Raw genomic sequence first — 20,444 nt, 5'->3', positions numbered from 1 at the left:
CTGTCTAAAGAATGAGTGTTTGGGACTAGTATAGTTCACCACAACTGTATGTGATATAGTCAAAGAGTGTCATAAGAAAGTAAGCAGGGTTTGAACTTCTCTTTCTAGCTGTCTTTTTTTTTCATTTCATACACAAATATTCATGTCACTTTTCATGTGAACAACTTAGTTTAAAAACTTGACTGCCTTCTAGGTGAGACTGACAAAGTGCCCCATATTATCCTTATATTTAACCCTTAACATACTGTTCATATTCTGACTCATAATTCATCTATCCCTATCAGTCATTAATAAATATTTGATTAATCTTATGGATAAAAGACATTGATAATCACTATTTTATGATCCAGGAGAATATTTTATAGAATATGATCAATACAGGTTTGAATGCTTTGTTTTTTAATAAACACAGGTCAAATGTATACATTTTCATATATAAATATGTGTATCAGCTGCACAAACATTTTAAAGTTAGATGCATCATTTCTATTTGTGTATACTGTTGGTCACATTAGGCCGTTTGCAAAAACAAACTTTCCATCCCTTTCTCTCCACATCGTAAAAGTAAATTAAAGGCGTGAGTAACTCCTGTGATACCTGCCAATAATGACACTAAGTGATTCTGTTTTAAATCTCTGTCTATCGTTTTATATGGGGGAGTGGTGTATGAACGTGGGAAGAGGTGATTTAAGATGCAGGGTTTATTTTTCCAAACGACACTCAGTATCAGTAACAAAAATAAAAATGCTTCATATTAAGATAATAATATCAAAGTTCAGTGGAAGTCCTCATTTACACCTGGTACAATCATGTGATTTCTATCTGGATACATTATCAGGATAATGACATGCGATCAATGAATCTTTGCATTTACACCTGGTATTAAAATGAGTTGTGATCGGATCTCAATTTGCAAATGAACTATGAGGAGCTGGAGGACTTTTTACCAACTTAGCTGACATTCACTTCTAGCTGCTGCTTGTAGTTTTTGCGTGATGATTTTCTTTTTATAAATATGGTCACGTTGTATGGATTGCAATGTGGTCTGATCCAATCATATTCCGATCACAATCAGTGCACTTCACTTCAAATGATGCTGAAAAACTAGTCCATGCATTTGTTACTTCTAGGCTGGACTACTGTAATTCATTATTATCAGGCTGTCCCAATAAGTCTCTAAAGACTCTCCACCTGGTCCAGAATGCAGCTGCCCGTGTTCTGACAAAAACTAGAAAGAGAGATCATATTACTCCCATCTTGGCTTCACTGCATTGGCTTCCCGTAAAATCTAGAATAGAATTCAAAATCCTTCTGCTCACCTTCAAAGCTCTCAATGGTCAGGCCCCATCGTATCTTAAAGAACTGATAGTACCTTATGTACCTACTAGAAGACTGCGCTCCCAGCATGCAGGTCTACTTGTGGTTCCTAGTATCTCTAAAAGTAGAACAGTAGGCAGAGCCTTCAACTATCAGGCTCCTCTCCTGTGGAACCATCTTCCAGATTTGGTCCGGGGGGCAGACACCCTCCCTACATTTAAGAGTAGGCTTAAAACTTTCCTTTTTGATAAAGCTTATAGTAAGGGCTCTTTGAGCTCTTAACTTATGCTGCCATAGGCTTAGATTGCCGGGGGATTCAATAACCTAAACTTCTTCTCCGGAGTTGTCTGTGCTTTCTGGTCTCACAGGTATTCAGGGTCTGGAGACGTCTGGATGACAGATTCCAGTACCGGACCTTCTAGCTTCATTGTTGATTTTCGACCCCAACCGGTCGAGGCAGATGTTCTCCCACTCTGAGTCTGGTTCTGCCTGAGGTTTCTTCCTGTTAAAAGGGAGTTTTTTCTCTCCACTGTCACCAAGTGCTTTCTCATGTAGGAATGTTGGGTCTCTTTAAAGTTAAAACCTGAAGAGTTTGGTTTAGAACCTGCTCTATGTGTAAAGTGCCTTGAGATAACTTTGTTGTGATTTGGTGCTATACAAATAAAGATTGATTGATTGATTGATTTATAACAGGGGATACGTTTCTTACTCACCACTGCCTCCTTTACAAAAAGGAGACCTTAACAGACAGAAGTGAGCGGTATTGTATGTTGTTTATCTATAAAGTCTTATTGGAAAAAACTGCTCAATCATATTTCAAACACAAAAGCTATGATGTCAGGTCTCAGGATATTTTAACATTATCTGAACCTCTTGTGCACACTGAACTTAGTAAATATGGTTTCAAATATTTAGCTGCACACAAATGGAGCTTCAGAAGAAAAAAAAAAGGATTCTCTTTCTCTTACTTAAATGATGACAATCATGCTTGGACATGCTGTAAAATACATTCATATCTCAATTAGCCCAAAGGATTAAAGTAAATGGGGTTTCACTGCCTCAGTAAGTAATATAAAAACATGGAAAATGGTCCTGTAAATCACTAATCAACCTTACATTTGCTTCTATTAGATAGATATATTTTGCCAATGAATCCTCACATACTGTTCATATTCTGACCCACAGTCACAGTATTTCTTCACAAACTTCTGAAGCCCAAATCATTCAGGGGAGCAGAAAGAGTTTATTTTGTAGTTGATTCCAGTGTTACATAAAATATGAGAACAAAACTATTTCAATAAATTATATTAAATGTAAAGAATGAACATTTTTGAAATTTTGGGTCAAATTTGGGGGGTTGGGGTTAGGGTTAATCGTGGTAATGAGAAATACATCCCAAACACAGAATATTGCATTAAAAGAGTAAATGTCATCTTCAGTTAGTAATGAAATAGTTAGTTTAGTTTAATGAAATTTTAAAAAATAACAACAAGTGTAGTCTACAGACACAAACAGGTGTAACGTAACTCTTTCATGATGACTGGATTTTTATTCGCTGTTCCAGCTGCTTTCGATATTACACACAGTGACTCACCTACATAAGTTATTAAAACACCTTAAATGTGATGATTTTTACTTTGGGTAATATTCCCATAATGTGAAGTTACACTTTTCTTAATAAGTGAGAATATGTTTAAAAATTGTTGTAGCCCAGGAATGTTTATATCTTCTCATCTGACTATCAACATGTATCAAGGTGTGAATGTTGGCAGGCTACAGTATCTGTCTTTCTATCACACTGTGCTTTGTCTCTGCTTGAGGGGTGGGTGTGAGTTTAAGGAAGCACTCCTCTTTCTTAAGCCTCCTCCTCAGCTCCATCAGCTGCACAACACAGTCAGTCAGGAACTCTTCTCGACTTCATTGGGACTGTATTGCTTTACTTCATACGGATTCCAGGACTTTTTTTGCAGTCATGACTCGGGTTTCTTCACCCGTGTTTGTGTCACTGCTGCTGTTTTTGGTGAGTGCAGAAGACCCAGCATATCTTATCTTAACTGTTGATTTTTGTTTGTTATGCATGACAGACTATATTTAGTTTCTCTGGAGATCTGGACTATAAACATAGAAAAATGTTTTAATAGTGTTAATAGTGGACACATTAGCTATATTATTATATCATTCATAACAGGCACAGGCAGAGCAAATAGGCTATTTCAGTCATACAAGCTTTAACAAAATACTTAATAAACTAATTTGTTTGTATTACATAACTTTTTAATTCAGTTAAATCAGGTTAAATCCAGTCCAAACAATACTCACTTGGTAAACCATTGACTGGATGTGTGTTAACCATCTGTCTTAACATGTGGCTGCCATGGTAACATAGATGAAGGATGGGGAGAGAGAGTTCTGTGTTTGCTTTCATAAGACAGGGAAAGGCTTGGCATCATTTCTCAAAAAACAACACCATTCCTCAACACTTACCCTAAACACATGGGCTTGTGTATGGATTTGGCAGTTAATCTTACTTTCATAAGCACATAATGTCGGACTGGTTGGATTTGATGCTGTACACTGACATTAATTATGCAGCTTCCCTATACTTTATGTTTGATTGAAATCGCACTCTTGTCATATCAGTAATCATGTGGTCAGTATGTGGATTATAAAATGCATTAAAAAGCATTATGATCCATTTGTTTTAGTGTCTTAAAGATGCATTAAGACACTGAAAGAAAATGATGCCACTTGAATGTAGAAAAACAAGTCAGGTTATTTGTATTGGAGACAAGCATTAAGCACAATGTGCTGATGACTATATGTGCTTATGATTGTATGTAGAAAGTTTGCTGCATGTTCTTCAGACAACTATTCATTTATAAGCAATATGAAATATACAACTTTATTATTGGCTAACACTTGTTTGTTCTAGCTCCCAAACCAGAGAATGAACAGGAATTTAATCCCTAATACATCAACCAAGAACAAGTTAACACAGCTGCTGTTGTTGCCCTGGGCGATATAATGTCTTAACAGAGCCTGTTTTAATTTGATTGATCAAACCCACACTTATTTTACCACTTTATTTTACGTAATTGATTCTAATTCATATTCATACTGTTCACATGAAACGGGAGGGTGCTGGAACTCGTTAGGGTGCACACTCAAAACAACAAGAAATTACTATTCAGTGAAGAAGTGACAGCAGTGACTTGAGGGATCATTTCATAGATTTACTCATGTGTGTCATATATTTGGTGAGTCAGACTGAGCTCTTCTTTCACACTGAAACAATGCGAGGCTACCCTGTACTCTGCTGCCTAACACACCTCATGTTATCCTGACATGCTCATACATTAACTATAATGTATGCCCAGTTATCTTCAGGGCATTAAAGGGTGTGATCAGGTGTGTCAGCCTCTCCCATGCACTAAACAATAACAGGTGGATGATTCCCAGTACCTTAATCCATATTGAGAGTTCAGCCTCTTTAATTGTTCCTTTCTGACAGCTATGATATCTCCTTCTTGGCAGAGTAACAGCAAACAATCAATTCATTTCAGTAAAGTAAGTTCAGTAAAAATAGAGTTCAATATGAATACTAAATAAGATATAACTGCACTGCCTCCTACCTGTGTAGTGCAGACTGTGCTCATGTCACATCTCACTGACTGAAAAGCATTTCATTTAAATATGTGGAGTCATCAGAATAACTGAGAGCATCAAAAACAGTGAATGCTTGAATGTTGTATTGAAAACAGAGGCAATGAAGGTGTGTAAACAGTACCTGCATTGTGTGATTCTGTCACTAATTCAGCATCACTAAACACTTAAACCCCCACATTATTATTTCTATTTTTTCTATTTTATTTTATTTCCATCCTAAGAAGACAGATATTGGATTAACTTTATTAAGTCATTAGAATGGCATTATCTACACAATTTTAGTATATTTTACCTTTAAATGACTAGGCAATGAAGCACTCTCAAAGTGAAACATGTCTTTTCCGAAAAAATATTATTATTATCATTATTATAAGTGATAAAAAAACTACAATATGCAATAAAGAATTTCTAAAATAATCTGTAATTATATAACTCTAATCTAATTACTTTATTTCCTACATTGTTATATGTTTAACATCACTATAGTATAGTTTTGTTTTTGCACCAATAAAAAACTGAAAAAAAAAAAAAAAAACGAATTAATAAATCATCCCATACTAAAATCTGTCTTGCATTAACTGTCCATCAGTCCAGGACTAAAGCTGACAGTGAGGCTATTTTCCATATGGGGCTTTACAGGAATATCTTTGTATCATTTAACATTTTTAAAACACTTAATTTATTTTATATTGACCCTTAATGCAGCCCTTCATTTATAGTTGATGTGAAACACGCCGTTTTGTCTCCGGTTTCTTTAAGGCCCCCCTCCTGATGAAACTGCCCCTCGGCAGACACAAAGCTGTGTCAGCATAACATGAAACCAGCGATAGTAGAAGGATTTCACTGCTTGTTCTTGTTCTTGACTCTACATGTTTGGGCTGGAATCAGCAACATCATTGACAAACCAGAAAAAGCATAATGTGTCCCCTTTTAAAAACCTATGTTCATAAAATTCTTTAACCTAACTCACCTACTATATTTATATTGTACTGTATCACCTCAACTAATGTCACTTTATTTCATCTTGATTTAATTCCATTTTAAATCTTTAATCTATCACTTTTTCCATCCTCGATATTAAGTTCATGTTTCATGTTCCTATAGTTTTACATTTTGTGAAATACATTATTTTGTATACATGTATTTTACTGGAGGCAGTAAAGATCCAAAACTCATTTTTGTCAAACCGCATGTCACTAACAAACAGACACACCCATTTAACCTTCCTGTTGTCTTCCCGTCAACCCCGTCAAACTTTTGTACTCCGGGGTCAATTGTGTCTAGTTTGCCTGTTAATAAAACATAGAAAACCAAATTCTGTGTTAGATCTTTTTAGCCAACTTCAGTCCAACTTATTATCACATTATTGTTTGCACATATATTTTGGGAAATGATGGTCAATGGGCCTCATTTAAATGGTATTCTACCTTATGTTTTAGTTAAAAAGCAGAAATTATTAATTATGCCAACTAAATTTAAGATCAAAGGAAAATATGTTGATGGGTCAAATTTGAAACAGTCTAGTTTGACTGTTTTATAAGAAAGCATAAAGTACAGCTGATCATCCAATTCAATGAAAGTAGGGATGATTTAGTTTACAAATAATGTAGTGTGGAAGCATCCTTGTGAACATTCAGGTAATTAGATGATAGAAATCCATGGTTCTGATATTAAAACATCTTTAAAATGGGTCAACAGGAGGGTTAAATAGGGTGAGCCAAATACAACACAGTCATTTGCTGTAGAAAATCAGATGCAGGTTACTAGGTTGGCCGTCAAACCTGCAATGAGGAGTTCTTGAATACCAACAGTGCAAACTGTGGTTGATTCTATATTCTATATGAAATCTCTTTCTCTATGCCATGTACTTTCAAATAAAGGCAAAAGATGCCCCAAAATAAAATAAAATACAGCTGATTTAAAAATGTGGTGTAAATGAATCTGACAAGTAATTGAGAGTCATCACATCTGTCACATTACAGATCCAGGCTGCTCTGTTGGAGGCCAACTCTGGGTCCTATCTGATAAGAAAAAAAAGAATATGGATTCCTCCATCAGTAAAGCTGAAAGAAAATACAGACTACACTAAAGAGGTTGCCAAGGTGAGTCACTGGTCTTTCACTTTCTTTATTGCTTCCTGACAACTTTGAATTACAACACATTTAAAGCTTTAAAAAGCAGTTTAAAGAGTATTTGCATTATTATAGCATTTATTGTTTACATGATTATTTACAAATGAACAGATTTGACAGCATATTTTTTATGTTGAAATGTGCGTTCTAATTTCGCAGTGAGTAGCATTTTTTAGTTTGAAGACTTCAGTGCTTGGGACAATAAGGGACACTTAGAATAAATCGTTTTCCAACCCTGCAATATGCTTTTCTTGTTTTTCTGGTGTAAATGTGTTGTTGTTTGTTCCTTCTGATGCACTGAAATTCGTTTGAATGAGACTGTGTTAAGCTGAATCTAGTCCTCCACTCTGTGTATCAGGTTCATTCAGACCTTACTAATGGCAAAGGGAATATTGTCTACAGCCTGGAGGGTGTTGGTGCAAGCAAGTTTCCCTTCAATGTGTTTGTAGTTGAAAGTAACACGGGACTGATTCATCTGAGGAAAAAGCTTGACAGGGAGGACATCGCTTCATACAACGTGAGTGATGCATAACAGCTTCTATTCTATGTTGTTACATACTGTTCATATTCTATACCCTCGTAGCATGTTCCCCTCATAAAAAGTGTCTATACCATATTTTGAACCACAAATCTATTAAGAATTCATCAATAGCTGATCTGATTGATCAATAATTGGCTGATTAAACCTTGATTAATGTTTCAGAGAGCAGATGTTTTAGCTTTTACACCACTCATTTTTGGAGAAAAACTGCTACTATCACACAATATCATCTTCACTGCTACATCATAAAAAGAAATATTATTAGAACCATTAACTATTCATTTCACTAAAACACATGGCAATAGATACAGCTCCAATTTGACCCAGAACAGCCTCACTGGACAAACATTTGTAGGATATTTTAGGAAAAGTCATCAAATTTCAGGGTAAAAGACATTTGGGTTGTTTTTACATCTGTCAAATGTCAAATCAGGTCAAATGTGATCCAAACTATAACTGTAAGTGAAAGTGATACATTTTAGAAGTCAATCTCTGAAAGGAAATTAATCTTGCTAAGTCAGATGATGACGATGATTGCATTTTTGTCCCCTGTTGCTTCAGCTGACAAGTACTGCTAAATACACTAATGGTGTCAAGGCAGAGGAAGATGTTTTGCTACGGTTCAAGGTTGAAGATGAGAATGACAACCCTCCAGTGTTTGGTGCCATAAGCCCTGGGGCTGTAGATGAGAACAGCCCTGCAGGTTAGTATTTCTACTATTGTGAATGGCTCTCACAAATTTCCACACTGATGGGTGATGGCAAATTTAGATTAGAGTAATCACATTGTACATGTACAGCAAAATGCAATTGTATAATAAAGTGCTAATGAGGCAATATTTACAGGTGAGATTATATCTGATATAGTCTTACTGTATGTAAACATGTAATATATACAGATAATAAAAAGAAGGTGCTGACAAAGCACCTGACAAATAGATAAGATGCAATTGGTAATGCATATAGAAGTTAGCTAAAAATGAAAATCATGCACGAGATTTCACTAAAAGAGACCACGGCAACTTAGATATGAGTTTAAAGAAAGAAGAGGGATGAGGGTTGAAGGGTTGGGGATGAAGGGATGAGGGGTAAAGGTGAGGTGTAGAGTATGAAGGGATGAGGTTGAAGTCAGGTGCCTGGTGGATGGGTGGAGGTGCAGGTTCGAGTACCGGTCTCTAGATGGGTGTGGGTAGGGTAGTCTCTTTATCTGGCCCAGGTTGAAGACCCTTCCTGAAATTGATCAAAAGAGATATTTTGTTTTTTTTAGACAGTAGGTGATATGCAGACAGTGAGTTGTTGACGTTAGGTGTAATCACTGTAACACCGTTTCCTAACACCATGCAAACGTCTGTCTGACTATCATGTCAAAGGTAGCTTAAGGCAAAAGACTGAAGGCAGTGCACCTCTGTAGCTCAATAGCATTGTGCGGAATGCACAATCGTTTCTGTGAAAATCATGATGTTACAGTCTATATAAATGTTTGTGTAAGGGAATCCAATGTTGTGGCTTGTCCAATTCATTCACCAGACACCAAATGAAAATGGTAGGCAGCATTGGTGGTGGGAGGTTAGCCCCAAGGCCTCCCGACTTCCCTAACCTTTGTATAAAGTCCATGTAAAGTAAGAATAAATATGTGTTCTGAGTTTGACATACCACAGAAAAGTGTGTTGTTAGGCTGATTACTACTAATTAGGAAAGAGCAGGGATAGAGCAGGACATATTCGAGTCCACTAAGCAGCTTAATGGGGCATGTCAGTGTACACTATCGACATCAATGTCAAATGTTTTCTCACTTTTTGATACAATGTCTCCAATATTATATTTGATGACTGTTTTATTTGTTGCTATATTATTACAGGGACGTCAGTTATGAAAGTCGTTGCAACTGATGCTGATGAACCCGGGAATAACAACTCTAAAATAGCTTATTCACTTGGGAGTCAGAATCCACCTCATGACATGTTCTCCATAACTAGTGATGGAACCATCTACGTCAAAAGTCCTGAGCTGGACAGAGAGGTATGGACTACACAATACAATACATGCACAGGACCTTTAACATAGTCAGAAAAACAACTATGATAGTAACTAATTCATTGGATAACATCATGGTGTAACTCAAAATTACGCACATGTGGCAAAAAGTCAATGATGTACCCTAGAGCAAGACCCTTAAACCCAACATACTTGGCAGCATCTATGTATGAATGTGTGAATCAAAGTTTGAAAAGGAAAATGGAGATGGAGAAAATGGAGGTGTGGTGCACAGGTATTGCTGTTTTGTCCATAGAGCAACTACAGTACACTTTATAGTATAATTATAATATAGGTCATAGTTCAACTCCTCTTACACTGATCTAATCTCACATCAATGTGTGATACAGTCTTTGTAAGTAATTTATGTCTTTTGTATTTCAGGAAACAGATCAGTACATTCTGACGGTGATAGGTCGAGACTTAGACGGTCAACCAGGGGGAAACACAGCAACCAGCACTGTTACCATTAATATCCAAGATGTGAATGACAACCTTCCCACTCTCGAAAATGAGATGGTAGTTTTTTCTGGGGTTTTTTCTGACTTTTTTTACTTTTAAGACTGTTTAATATTACATAACAACTCGTCTCATAATGTCTTTTGCTTACAGTATGAGGGCAGCATTGAGGAGAACACAGAGGGTGTGGAGGTGATGAGAATCAAAGCAGAGGACCTGGACGTGAAGAACACAGACAACTGGGAAGCCGTGTTTGATATTGTCAAAGGCAACGAGGCTGGGTACTTCAGCATCAAAACAGACCCTAACACCAATGAGGGTGTCCTTATGCTTGACAAGGTACAACTACAGCAGTGTTTCTGCATTTCAGTTTAGAATAAATGACATTTGACGGTGCAACTGTGTAATACAGCAAAACTAGAGAGCATTTTCTGGCAGTTGCACTACATGTCCATTGCTCTCTGTATTATTGGTTAATCTTTTTAATTGATTGATTGATTTTTAGTAAATAACTGGCAGAGAGGCCGACAGGAATCAGGGAAAAAGAGATAGGGCAATGACCTGCAGCAGAGGTCCCATTACCTTAACATGGAAAGCCTCTGAAAACCAGTCCTGATTTTTCTCAATTCTGTAAGCATGTATTCACAAATGCTTATATTTGTTATTGTTATAATTGTTTTTTTGTGTGTCTCTTTGTCTCATTTCACAGGCTGTTGATTATGAGAATGTGAAGAACCTTGACCTAGGACTAGCTGTGAGGAACAAGGCTCCACCACATGATGGCTCAGGGGCAAATTCAGGAGCTGGTATAAGTATCGGGGGAGCAGGTGGGGGAGGCGGACCAGGAGGGGGAGGAGGATCAGGAGGCGGAGCAGGGGGAGGAGGATCAGGAGGCGGGGGAGGGGGAGGAGGAACAGGAGGATCAGGAGGCGGAGGGGGACCAGGAGGGGGAGGAGGATCAGGAGGATCAGGAGGTGGAGGGGGACCAGGAGGGGGAGGAGGATCAGGAGGATCAGGAGGATCAGGAGGTGGAGGGGGACCAGGAGGGGGAGGAGGTGGAGGAGGATCAGGAGGCGGAGCAGGAGGGGGACCAGGTGGGGGATCTGGTGGAACTAGTGGTGTCAGTGGTGGTGGTACGGGAGGTGGGTCCGGAGGATCATCATGGCAAAGCGGGACCACATTTAAAACTTATCCAATCAAAATCAATGTGAAGAACCAGCCTGAAGGGCCACGCTTTGACCCCAAAGTCAAAGCTATTCCCATCTCAGAGGGAGACACGTCCTTTAACATTAAAAATGTTATTGCCCACTACCCTGCTATAGATGGAGACACAGGAGAGCCAGCTGAGAATGTCAGGTCAGTGCATACACAAACATTTGGACATGAATCCCCCTACAGTTAAAAATACAATGTCAATAAATTCTACACTCAATAGTAACTAACAGAGATTATTTGTGCTGTAGGTATGCCAAAGGTTCAGATCCTGACAACTGGCTAATCATTGACCCAAAGACAGCTGAGATCAAACTGAACAAGATGCCTGACAGAGAATCTCCATTCCTAGTCAATGGGACATACTTTGCTGAAGTACTCTGCATGACAGAAGGTACACTCTTCCTCTAAACATCTGCTCCAGCTCTAGATTTTACAGATTTCGTAGTAGCTTTGATGACAATTAAAAGTTTGCTCTGAGTAAAATCAGAGTAAAAACATACTATTTTGGAAGTGTGAATAAAGAATGTCAGGTCAATCATGCCATTAGATTATGACCAGAGTTTCCAAAAGCTATGGGGTCATGGGAGGACATAAATATACTGGAAATATAATAAAAGTGGACGAGTGCAAATTTGGTCTTCGCAACCTAATGTGGTAAATATTAGTGCCAATGCTGAGGCTGTGTGACTCCAATTCTGTGAGACAAGAAGAAAACAAGAAGAAACTTCAGAAAAGAAGAAGAAGTTGTTTCTGGTTTAAGATTTGAACTGAAACTCAAACATGTATCCTGACATACTGTAGTCCGTACACAAACAGCGGCTAACAGTTGTGATGATTGTTCTCCACCAGCAAGGAAGAGAAGCGTTTGTCTCTGAACTTGACTCTGAAAAGAGGAAATAAAAATGCTCAATGATCTGTCTTTATTTCCATCCCAGACACACCTGCTAAAACAGCCACTGGCACTGTAGCCATCCAGGTGGAAGATTTTAATGACCAGTGCCCCACCCTGACCAGTAAAATCCACACCATTTGTACCACGGATGATGCTGTTATCGTCAGCGCTGAGGATAATGATGCATTCCCTAACGGACCTCCTTTACACTTTTCCATTGTCCCAGAGGGCACTGAGGGCAAATGGCAGGTTGAATATCTTAATGGTGAGGAACATACTGTAAATTATCTAAAAGATATCCAACACACCTACATATGTTATGCATATGTGTACATATATATATATGTGTGTGTGTGTGTGTGTGTGTGTGTGTACATATATATATACATGAATGTGTATGTTTACACATATATATGTATACATGGGTTAAAATCAAGTTAGAAACGCTCTATAGTGACATGAATTGGTGACTAATACAAATGTGTGGTTTTCAGTTTAAAAAAAGAAATCTAATTTTATGCCTAAATTTATGCTAGGAAAAAAGTAAACTTATGACCTAAATTTGTTTGAAGCCTGGTATGCATCTATGGCCAGTAGACAACTAGAATGTCCAGAACCTCTTGTTTTTACATATAAAAGTGAAAATGTATATTCAACCATGAGTCTTTATGTTTTACTTTTTATGAAACCATACTGATCTGTTATGTTGTTGGCAGACACTGCAGCTATCTTGAGATCCCAGGAGCCCCTGTGGCCTGGTGTGTACGAGGTGGAATTTTTGGTGAAGGACAATCAGGGAGAGGCCTGTCCAGATCCACAAAAGATGAAGGTCCAGGTCTGCACCTGTGAGGATGGAGTGGAGTGTGGAAAACGAGGCGCCAGCGGTAAACTCAGCAAGGGAACAGCAGTGTTAGGCACTGCAGGCATCGGCCTCATACTACTAGGCTTGCTGCTGTTATTACGTAAGTATTATTTGATGGTCATTCTGATGAAGGATCATGTGATCAAACACTGAACACCTTTGTCAAGACTATCCAAAGACAGGTTTAGTTACATTTAAGTTCCAGTTGAGGTCCAGAGAGGCAATGATAACGGCAAAGCAAATTATTCAAATCCAAGAACAAATATAGATCCTAGACATCTAGATCTTCAATTATGAGATAGAATTTATTGTATTGTATTTCTGTATTAACAGAAATGTGGACTGTTACTGATAAACATCATTATACAGTGTTAAGTAATTGATTTTAGGATGTGAAGACATGCATATATCACACACATACATACAAGACTCATTACTTCAGCACTTATATATTTGCACAATTTTCTCATTCTTATTTTGAATGGTTGTTTATCTTTTCTACCTAAGAGTGATTTTGTCAGACCTGTAACATGGATTTCTCCTCTGGGGATCATTAAAGTCTTTTCTTACTTTTGTCCACTAGAGAGCACTGAAACGTTTATCTTTCAACTTTGAAGTGTCCTCAATACAAATCATAAATATATTTTTAAATAACTTAACTTAACCTTAAATAAATGTTTGTTTTGTGTTTATGTTAAAAATGTATATTCAGTATTGATAGAATTTAAATTAGGACTACAGGCTCAAGTGAAGCAACAAAAGTCATCTCAAGGCACTTTACACATAGAGTAGGTCTAGACCAGGGGTGTCAAATATGCGGCCTATCCTTCCTTTCTTCCTTCTTTCTTTCCATCTATCTTTCTTTCCTTCATTCCATATGTCCTTGCTCCCTTTCTTTCTTCCTTCAATCTGTCCTTCTTCCCTTTCTTCCATCTTTCCTTCCTGCCTTCTTTTCCTTCCTTCCTTCCTTCCTTCCTTCAATCTGTCCTTCCAGTCTGTCTTCCTTCAGTCTGTCCTTCCTCCCTTCCTTCCTTCAGTCTATTCTTCCTTCAATCTATCCTTCCTCCCTTTCCTCCTTCCATCTTTTTAATGGTCCCACATGAGATCAAATTGGGCTGTGTGTGGCCCTTCAATGAAAATGAGTTTGACCTGGTCTAGCCCTTACTCTTTATTTTGATTTAATGAGACCAACATTCCAAGGTAATAATATATTTGGCAAATATGCAACCACACCCTCACCCGCATATTCCAATAGGTATAAAAGACAACAGGTGGGGCAGAAAGGTTCAGCAATTATATTTGTTCTCTGCTGTAAATTGTGTGACAAAAACTGCCTCCCAAAAATAAATTACATCTTTGCTATGACACCTGTCGCTCCATCCATGGGTTGGTTCCCATCTCTTAAAAGTGCAGTCACTAGATTCTACTGGAAAAAACAAAAAACACAAATCAAAAAGCAAAAAAGCAAAAAAGCCTAAACAATACAGAGGACTCAATGCTCTTCTACTATTTCCTTTCACATCATTTACTGTGCATCCACCACTGCACTAATGACGCCAATCCACCTTGGTTGTCTGGAACAACAAATATTCATGACTAATCATGACTTTTTTTCTTGAGGGTTTAAAAAACTATTTCATCTGCGCCCTTAGGGCTTGGTAGTGAAACAGTTCTAACTTTGGCAGAAAACAGTGTGTTCATGTAAGTTCCCATCAGTTATACTAAGAAAATTAGTTAGTTAGATGCTCCGTCAACCATAAGAAACAAATAGTTGCGCTGGCCAATAAACAAATAAGCTGAGTAAGTGTGTAGGTGTTAACCTTTAAGAATAATTATCCCGTTCACTGCACGTACATGATGTGGGTATAATTACTCTCTTTCAACTAGTAGCCAAAAGTGGAACACACACCACAGGCTAAAATATCAGATATATGAAATCATGTACTCACATATGAATGGTTATGGCAACGCCTCTAGTCTTATTAACAATTATTGCCCATTATGTAAGCATATCTAAGAGCAATGTTCTGTGCCAGGTTAATTCAATTATAGTTAAACTGATCTTTTTTGAAGGAAAACTGCTTTGCCAAAGCTACACATTGGGAGCCAACAATCAGACTAAAACTTCTTGTTTCCACAGTCATCCCTCTGCTGCTGCTCTTGTGCCAATGTGGGGATGCCGCCGGTCTGCCAGGGGGGTTTACTAAGATGCCTTTCGACACTAAATCACACCTCATCAACTACCACACTGAGGGCCAAGGAGAGAACACGGTAGGACCAATATATTTAATTGAACTTTTACGTGAATTTCATTTTTGAAGACAGAAATACTGACATAGACACAGGTTGCTTTCTATTCTAACATTTTGATCCTTGCCATGTTATAGGAGGTGCCGCTACTTAACATGCCATCACCAGCGTATGGAGATATGGTTCAGAGGGGTATGGCAGCCAAATCTTCTGCAATGGCACCTATGGCAGACTACGATTTCCAGAAGTCGGTTACTTCCATCGATGGGATAAATGGGCACATCAATCCAGATGGCCACAGAGAAGGAACATGGGGGATGATGAACCAGATGAGCTACAGCGGCTTCTACTCTGAGTTTGAAAGCAGAGAGGCAGGAGGTGGTGAAATTTATGATGGCATGGCTCTGCCAGACAACTTCCTGGGACAGTACTACTCTCAGGTGAGGAATTTTGTAAATATTCCTACCCATTACTTTCTGAAACCCATAGTGGGCTTTTGTTGTCCTGGACATTCCTCATTTTGATAGCTTTGTTGGGACCACTGGGAAAACAATTCAAATAAGATACAAGTAGAATGACTGAAAAAGACTCAATTCCTTGCTCAAAACAGTTCAAATCATTCTGTGTACTATAAACAAAGATCAACTTTCTTCCAAAATTTTTAAAGAGTCATTTTAACTAACTAAGTCACTGTGTGTTAATGGACAGTTCATGAACCCAACATTTAAAAGCTTAATAGAACAAAGAAATAGAACCCTGTGCACAACCATTGTTCTACACCAAGGCAAGGCAAGTTTATTTATATAGCACATTTCAGCAACAATGTAATTCAAGGTGCTTTACATAAAGCATTAAAAGGATTGAGACAAAGTGCAAAAGAAACACATAAGAGAATGACAATTAAATGCAATTAAAAACAAGCTAAAGGAAAACCAAAACAAGCTAAAATAGAATGTTTAGTTTTGACTGACTAGGACAGAAAGTAGACCCATCCCAGATGATCGGAGAGGTTTGGATGTTTCATAATGTAGAAACAGATCAGAAATGTGTTTTATAAACTAACAATTTAAAATCAAACCTTGATAGACAGAAAGTCAATGTAAAGGTCTGAGAACTGGGGTATTATCAATCACTTTCTTTGTCTTAGAGAGGACTAGAACAGCAGCAGTCTGAATCAGCTGCAGCTGATTGGTTTCTTAGGTAGACATGTAAAGATAATGTTACAGTAGTTTTGTCTACTGAAGGTAAATGTATGAACACAATTTTCCAAATCCTGCTGAAAATATGTCCTTTAATCATTGAAGTATTCCTCAGGTGATAGTAGGATGACTTTGTAACTGTCCTAATGTGGCTGCTGAGCTGAGTTTGTGATGTAATGAGACATGTTTCTGGTGTTTAAACTGTTTAGTTATGAGAAATGTTCTTAATATAGGTACATGCACTTGTTAGAAAGTACGTTAAAACAATTTGCATTATTAAAGCAAAAATTGACTGTGCTTTTTTGGTGAAGATTTCTTTTTTTAAATTTCTTTTTTAAACAGAAGGCATCCGGTCTAAGCGAGAGCCTTGGAGGGAAGGATGGTCTGCTGGTGTACGACTTTGAAGGTCAGGGCTCCCCTGCTGGTTCAGTGGGCAGCTGCAGCCTCCTGGAGTCTGACAATGACCTGCAGTTTCTCGACGACCTTGGACTAAAGTTCAAGACTCTGGCAGAGGTGTGTGGGGGCAAGAAGATCCAAACTGAAGTCAAGCAGGTGTTCACTCCACTGCCCAGTGCCTCCATCAAAACTCAAACCTCAGTATCCAAGCTGCAGCCAACTGTCCCCAAAACAGAACAGACAGTGGTCACGGAGACATCTCAGCATTCTAAGGTGAAGAAAGAAAGCACAGCTACATTGAGAGAAGGGATGACCACAGTGAAGAAAGGGGTGGCAAATCAAGGCCAGATGCTCCTGCTACAGCAACAGCAGCCTGTCTTCTACACCACCACCCCTGTGATGCAGCCAATGCACTACGTAGTCCAGCCACAAGTTCAAAACACCATGCTGCTGGCTGAGGCACCAGCTACCAACCTGCAGGGCATGGTCCTAGTCAACGGAACCCAGACTGGACCTGCCCAAGGCATGGTAGTTCAGGGGCAGACAGTGATGTCCACTGGACAAGCCCAGGGCCCTGGCTTAGTGCTGGTTGAGAGGGGTGGGGTCCAAGGTGGTGGTGCCAACCTGATCCATGCCGGCAACCCCTCTGGCTTTCAGACCATGATGGTCGTGGAGGGCAAGGTCCCAGCAGGATCAATGCAAGTTCTTACAGGCAACCAGACCCAAGCTGTGCAGACGGGCACTCTACAGCCAGGAGGGCTTTCAGGATCTCAGAGTGTCCTGGTGGTCCGTTCACCAACAAGCAGTGGAGGGCAGCTGGTCCAGGAAGCAGGAGGTCTGTTCCAGAAGAGCAATGTTTTAGACTCCCAGAGAGTCCTCTACAGCCAGGATAACATGTCCCCTGGTTCTCTACAGCCAGCCACTCTACAGCCAGGAGAGCTTTTAGGATCTCAGGGAGTCCTGTTGGTCGGTTCACCAACAAGCAATGGAGGGCACCTGGTCCAGGAGGCAGGAGGTCTGTTCCAGAAGAGCAATGTCTTTGACTGTCAAAGGGTACTCTGCAGCCAGGATAACATGTCCCCTGGTTCTCTACAGCCAGGAGAGCTTTCAGGATCTCAGAGAGTCCTTGTGGTTGGTTCACCAACAAGCAGCGGAAGGCACCTGGTCCAGAAAGCAGGAGGTCTGTTCCAGAAGACCAATGTCTCTAACTCTTAAATACTCCTCTACAATCTGGACAACATGTCCACTGGTTCTCAGAGCTGCGTGATGGGTTCCTCTGCCACCACAGCGAGCACATCCTGCACCTACTGCAAGATGGCAGTGGAGGAGATATTCACAGAATTGTGATGTGGGAACACTTTTTTTTAACAAATGTCAGGGCAACATCTCAAGTATTTTAGTGGGAGACACTCTGGATGTGCATGTCAGTTTATTGGTGGAGGGTGTGTTGCAGTTTTTTTACTAGGAAAGAATCTACATGTGGTTGCATGTTGGGGGGGGGGATCTAATAAGCAGCAACACAGAGCTATCAGTACACTTTGCTCTCACACACACTGCATTGATAGTCACACACACATCCGCAGATACTATCTAACGCGCACTTGCTCGCTGCAGATTCCGGGAGATTGTATCTCAGGGAGCCGTTATCAATATGCGGGTGACTTCCGGTAGAGTTGGGATGTCTGGCAATGTTTATTGTCTATGTCATGGTTAGGCAGAAAACATCCACCACATCTCAGGGAAAATAGACCTACAACCAAATTGCCAATTATGACCAGCTCAGCAAACCTGCTATGGTCTGCTGCTCTACATCTATTTCTACATATTCCAGTTTCATTTTCATTGATGTCTTTCTTTTCATTGATGATTGAGTCTTGATTTGAATTTATTATTGTGATTACATTTCAATTAATAACTCAATAAAGCTATAATATAAAGTGTGTTGTTTTTAACAAGAACTATCAAAAAGAAATCATGCTCACAATGCAGTTTATTGTGATCTGGCTTGATTTTGATCTACTTTTACAGAGCTCTTATGTTTGACAAATTATTTGTTTGTGTTAAGTCGGTGTTAAGATGTCTGTAACTGTAAATGTAGCTAAAACCTAAGTCAGTTGGGCAATTAAGCCATTTTCACTGCATGAAAAAAGTTAATTGTTTTCCTGTTTTTGTCTAATTATACTTGGATTTTTTTACTGTGTGTACATGTTCATGTGGATTCAATTATTAACATGCAGGCGGATTCTTATATGCTGATATACATTGTGGCATAATGTGTTTGTCACAGTTACGTCAATTATTTCATGCATGCTTACTTAAATAAAGTCTTTTTGTACTTAAAGCGAACAATCATTTTATGTTTTTCTGTGTCAACATTCGAGCAAAACTTTAGTACACACTGACTTCCATTTTTGGCAGGAACTTCAATGTTTGACTGCAAGAACACACCCTTAAGGAATAAAGATTCTCAAGAAATGTTTCCCAACCAGTTATAATTGGCTCTCTACTAGGTTTCACATAGACAAAAGAATTAACTGGCGTATACTAAAATGACTCACAGATCTGCTAACCCTTTCATACCTGTACATTCCCTTAGGTCAGTAGATTGGGCCCTGCTGGCTATTCTGGTAATACAGCCAGTGACAACAGGTGAATGGACCTTTGCACTTTAAGCCCTACACTTTGGAACACTCACTGAGATTAGACAGGCTATATCTCTAACATACTTTAACTTATCGAATCATTTCTTTGTAGGAAAGTTTGTGAATATATAATGACCTGATTTACACCTGGCTCTAAAATGTCATCTTTATCTGGGTATGTCATCCGGATAAAGAAAAACACAAAACACAGAACACAATGATCAGAATGTGATCAGATTGGCCTGACCGCATTAGCAGGTGTGGCATCAGGTCTTTGACCGCAGATGCAACATGTTTGTACCTGTGATTGTAATGTGTCATAGTGTTTTTAGATTCCGTCTCTTATTTTTACTGGCATTTATTTTATTTTTTTTATTTCCCTTGTAAAGCAACTAATGTTTTTACCTTGTTCAGATCCATTCTAAGATTGTTTACATTGTTCAGAATGAATCTGAACAAGGGAAATAAAGTTGTCTTACTTACTGTATTACGGCATTCAGTACTGCTGTGTTTTAGAAGTCATCAACTTTTCCTAAAATGTAGTCAAATAGACAGTTAATCACAGGGGGTATATCATATTTTTTCACCCAATAACAATGATAAATTCTTGTCAGAAAGTGCTAAAATACAACCAGTAAAGTTTTAAAAACGCAACTGCCTTTTTGCGGTAGTCTTTCCTTCTCTGAATACCTTAAATTCTGTTTATTATATAGCATAATGTGGAAAATGATTATTCAAACAAATCAGTGTTATGTCCACCTTTATCATCGTCAACATCACCCACACTATGATTACATGCTCCAACCGTTTGAAATACAAGATCAGTTTCGATATAACTAG

The 20,444-nt window shown here is 38.7% G+C and overlaps 1 protein-coding gene across 1 annotated transcript; it reads left to right on the top strand.

The window, feature by feature from the left end:
- The first annotated feature begins 3,289 nt into the window (after window positions 1-3,289).
- LOC128361701 (desmoglein-2.1-like) lies at window positions 3,290-18,177 on the top strand. The gene is made up of 16 exons (XM_053322245.1): window positions 3,290-3,337; window positions 6,966-7,085; window positions 7,474-7,632; window positions 8,218-8,359; window positions 9,514-9,674; window positions 10,074-10,208; window positions 10,302-10,487; window positions 10,858-10,930; window positions 11,030-11,122; window positions 11,201-11,504; window positions 11,612-11,754; window positions 12,299-12,520; window positions 12,972-13,217; window positions 15,258-15,388; window positions 15,505-15,807; window positions 16,909-18,177. Exons 1-16 carry the CDS (start codon window positions 3,290-3,292, stop codon window positions 18,175-18,177), a joined length of 3,735 nt encoding a protein of 1,244 aa, XP_053178220.1.
- Window positions 18,178-20,444: the final 2,267 nt, after the last annotated feature.

Source organism: Scomber japonicus, chromosome 7, assembly GCF_027409825.1.
Source record: "Scomber japonicus isolate fScoJap1 chromosome 7, fScoJap1.pri, whole genome shotgun sequence".
NCBI classification, from domain to species: Eukaryota; Metazoa; Chordata; class Actinopteri; order Scombriformes; family Scombridae; genus Scomber; species Scomber japonicus.
Note: the sequence above shows the minus strand (reverse complement) of the source record. Positions and strands in the feature narration are given on the sequence as shown.

Excerpts from the sequence above, each read along its gene's own strand:
- LOC128361701 (XM_053322245.1), top strand. The coding sequence starts at position 3,290 with ATGACTCGGGTTTCTTCACCCGTGTTTGTGTCACTGCTGCTGTTTTTG. Across the intron at positions 8,360-9,513 it reads AGATGAGAACAGCCCTGCAG|GGACGTCAGTTATGAAAGTC; the intron begins GTTAGTATTTCT and ends ATATTATTACAG. Across the intron at positions 9,675-10,073 it reads GTCCTGAGCTGGACAGAGAG|GAAACAGATCAGTACATTCT; the intron begins GTATGGACTACA and ends TTTGTATTTCAG.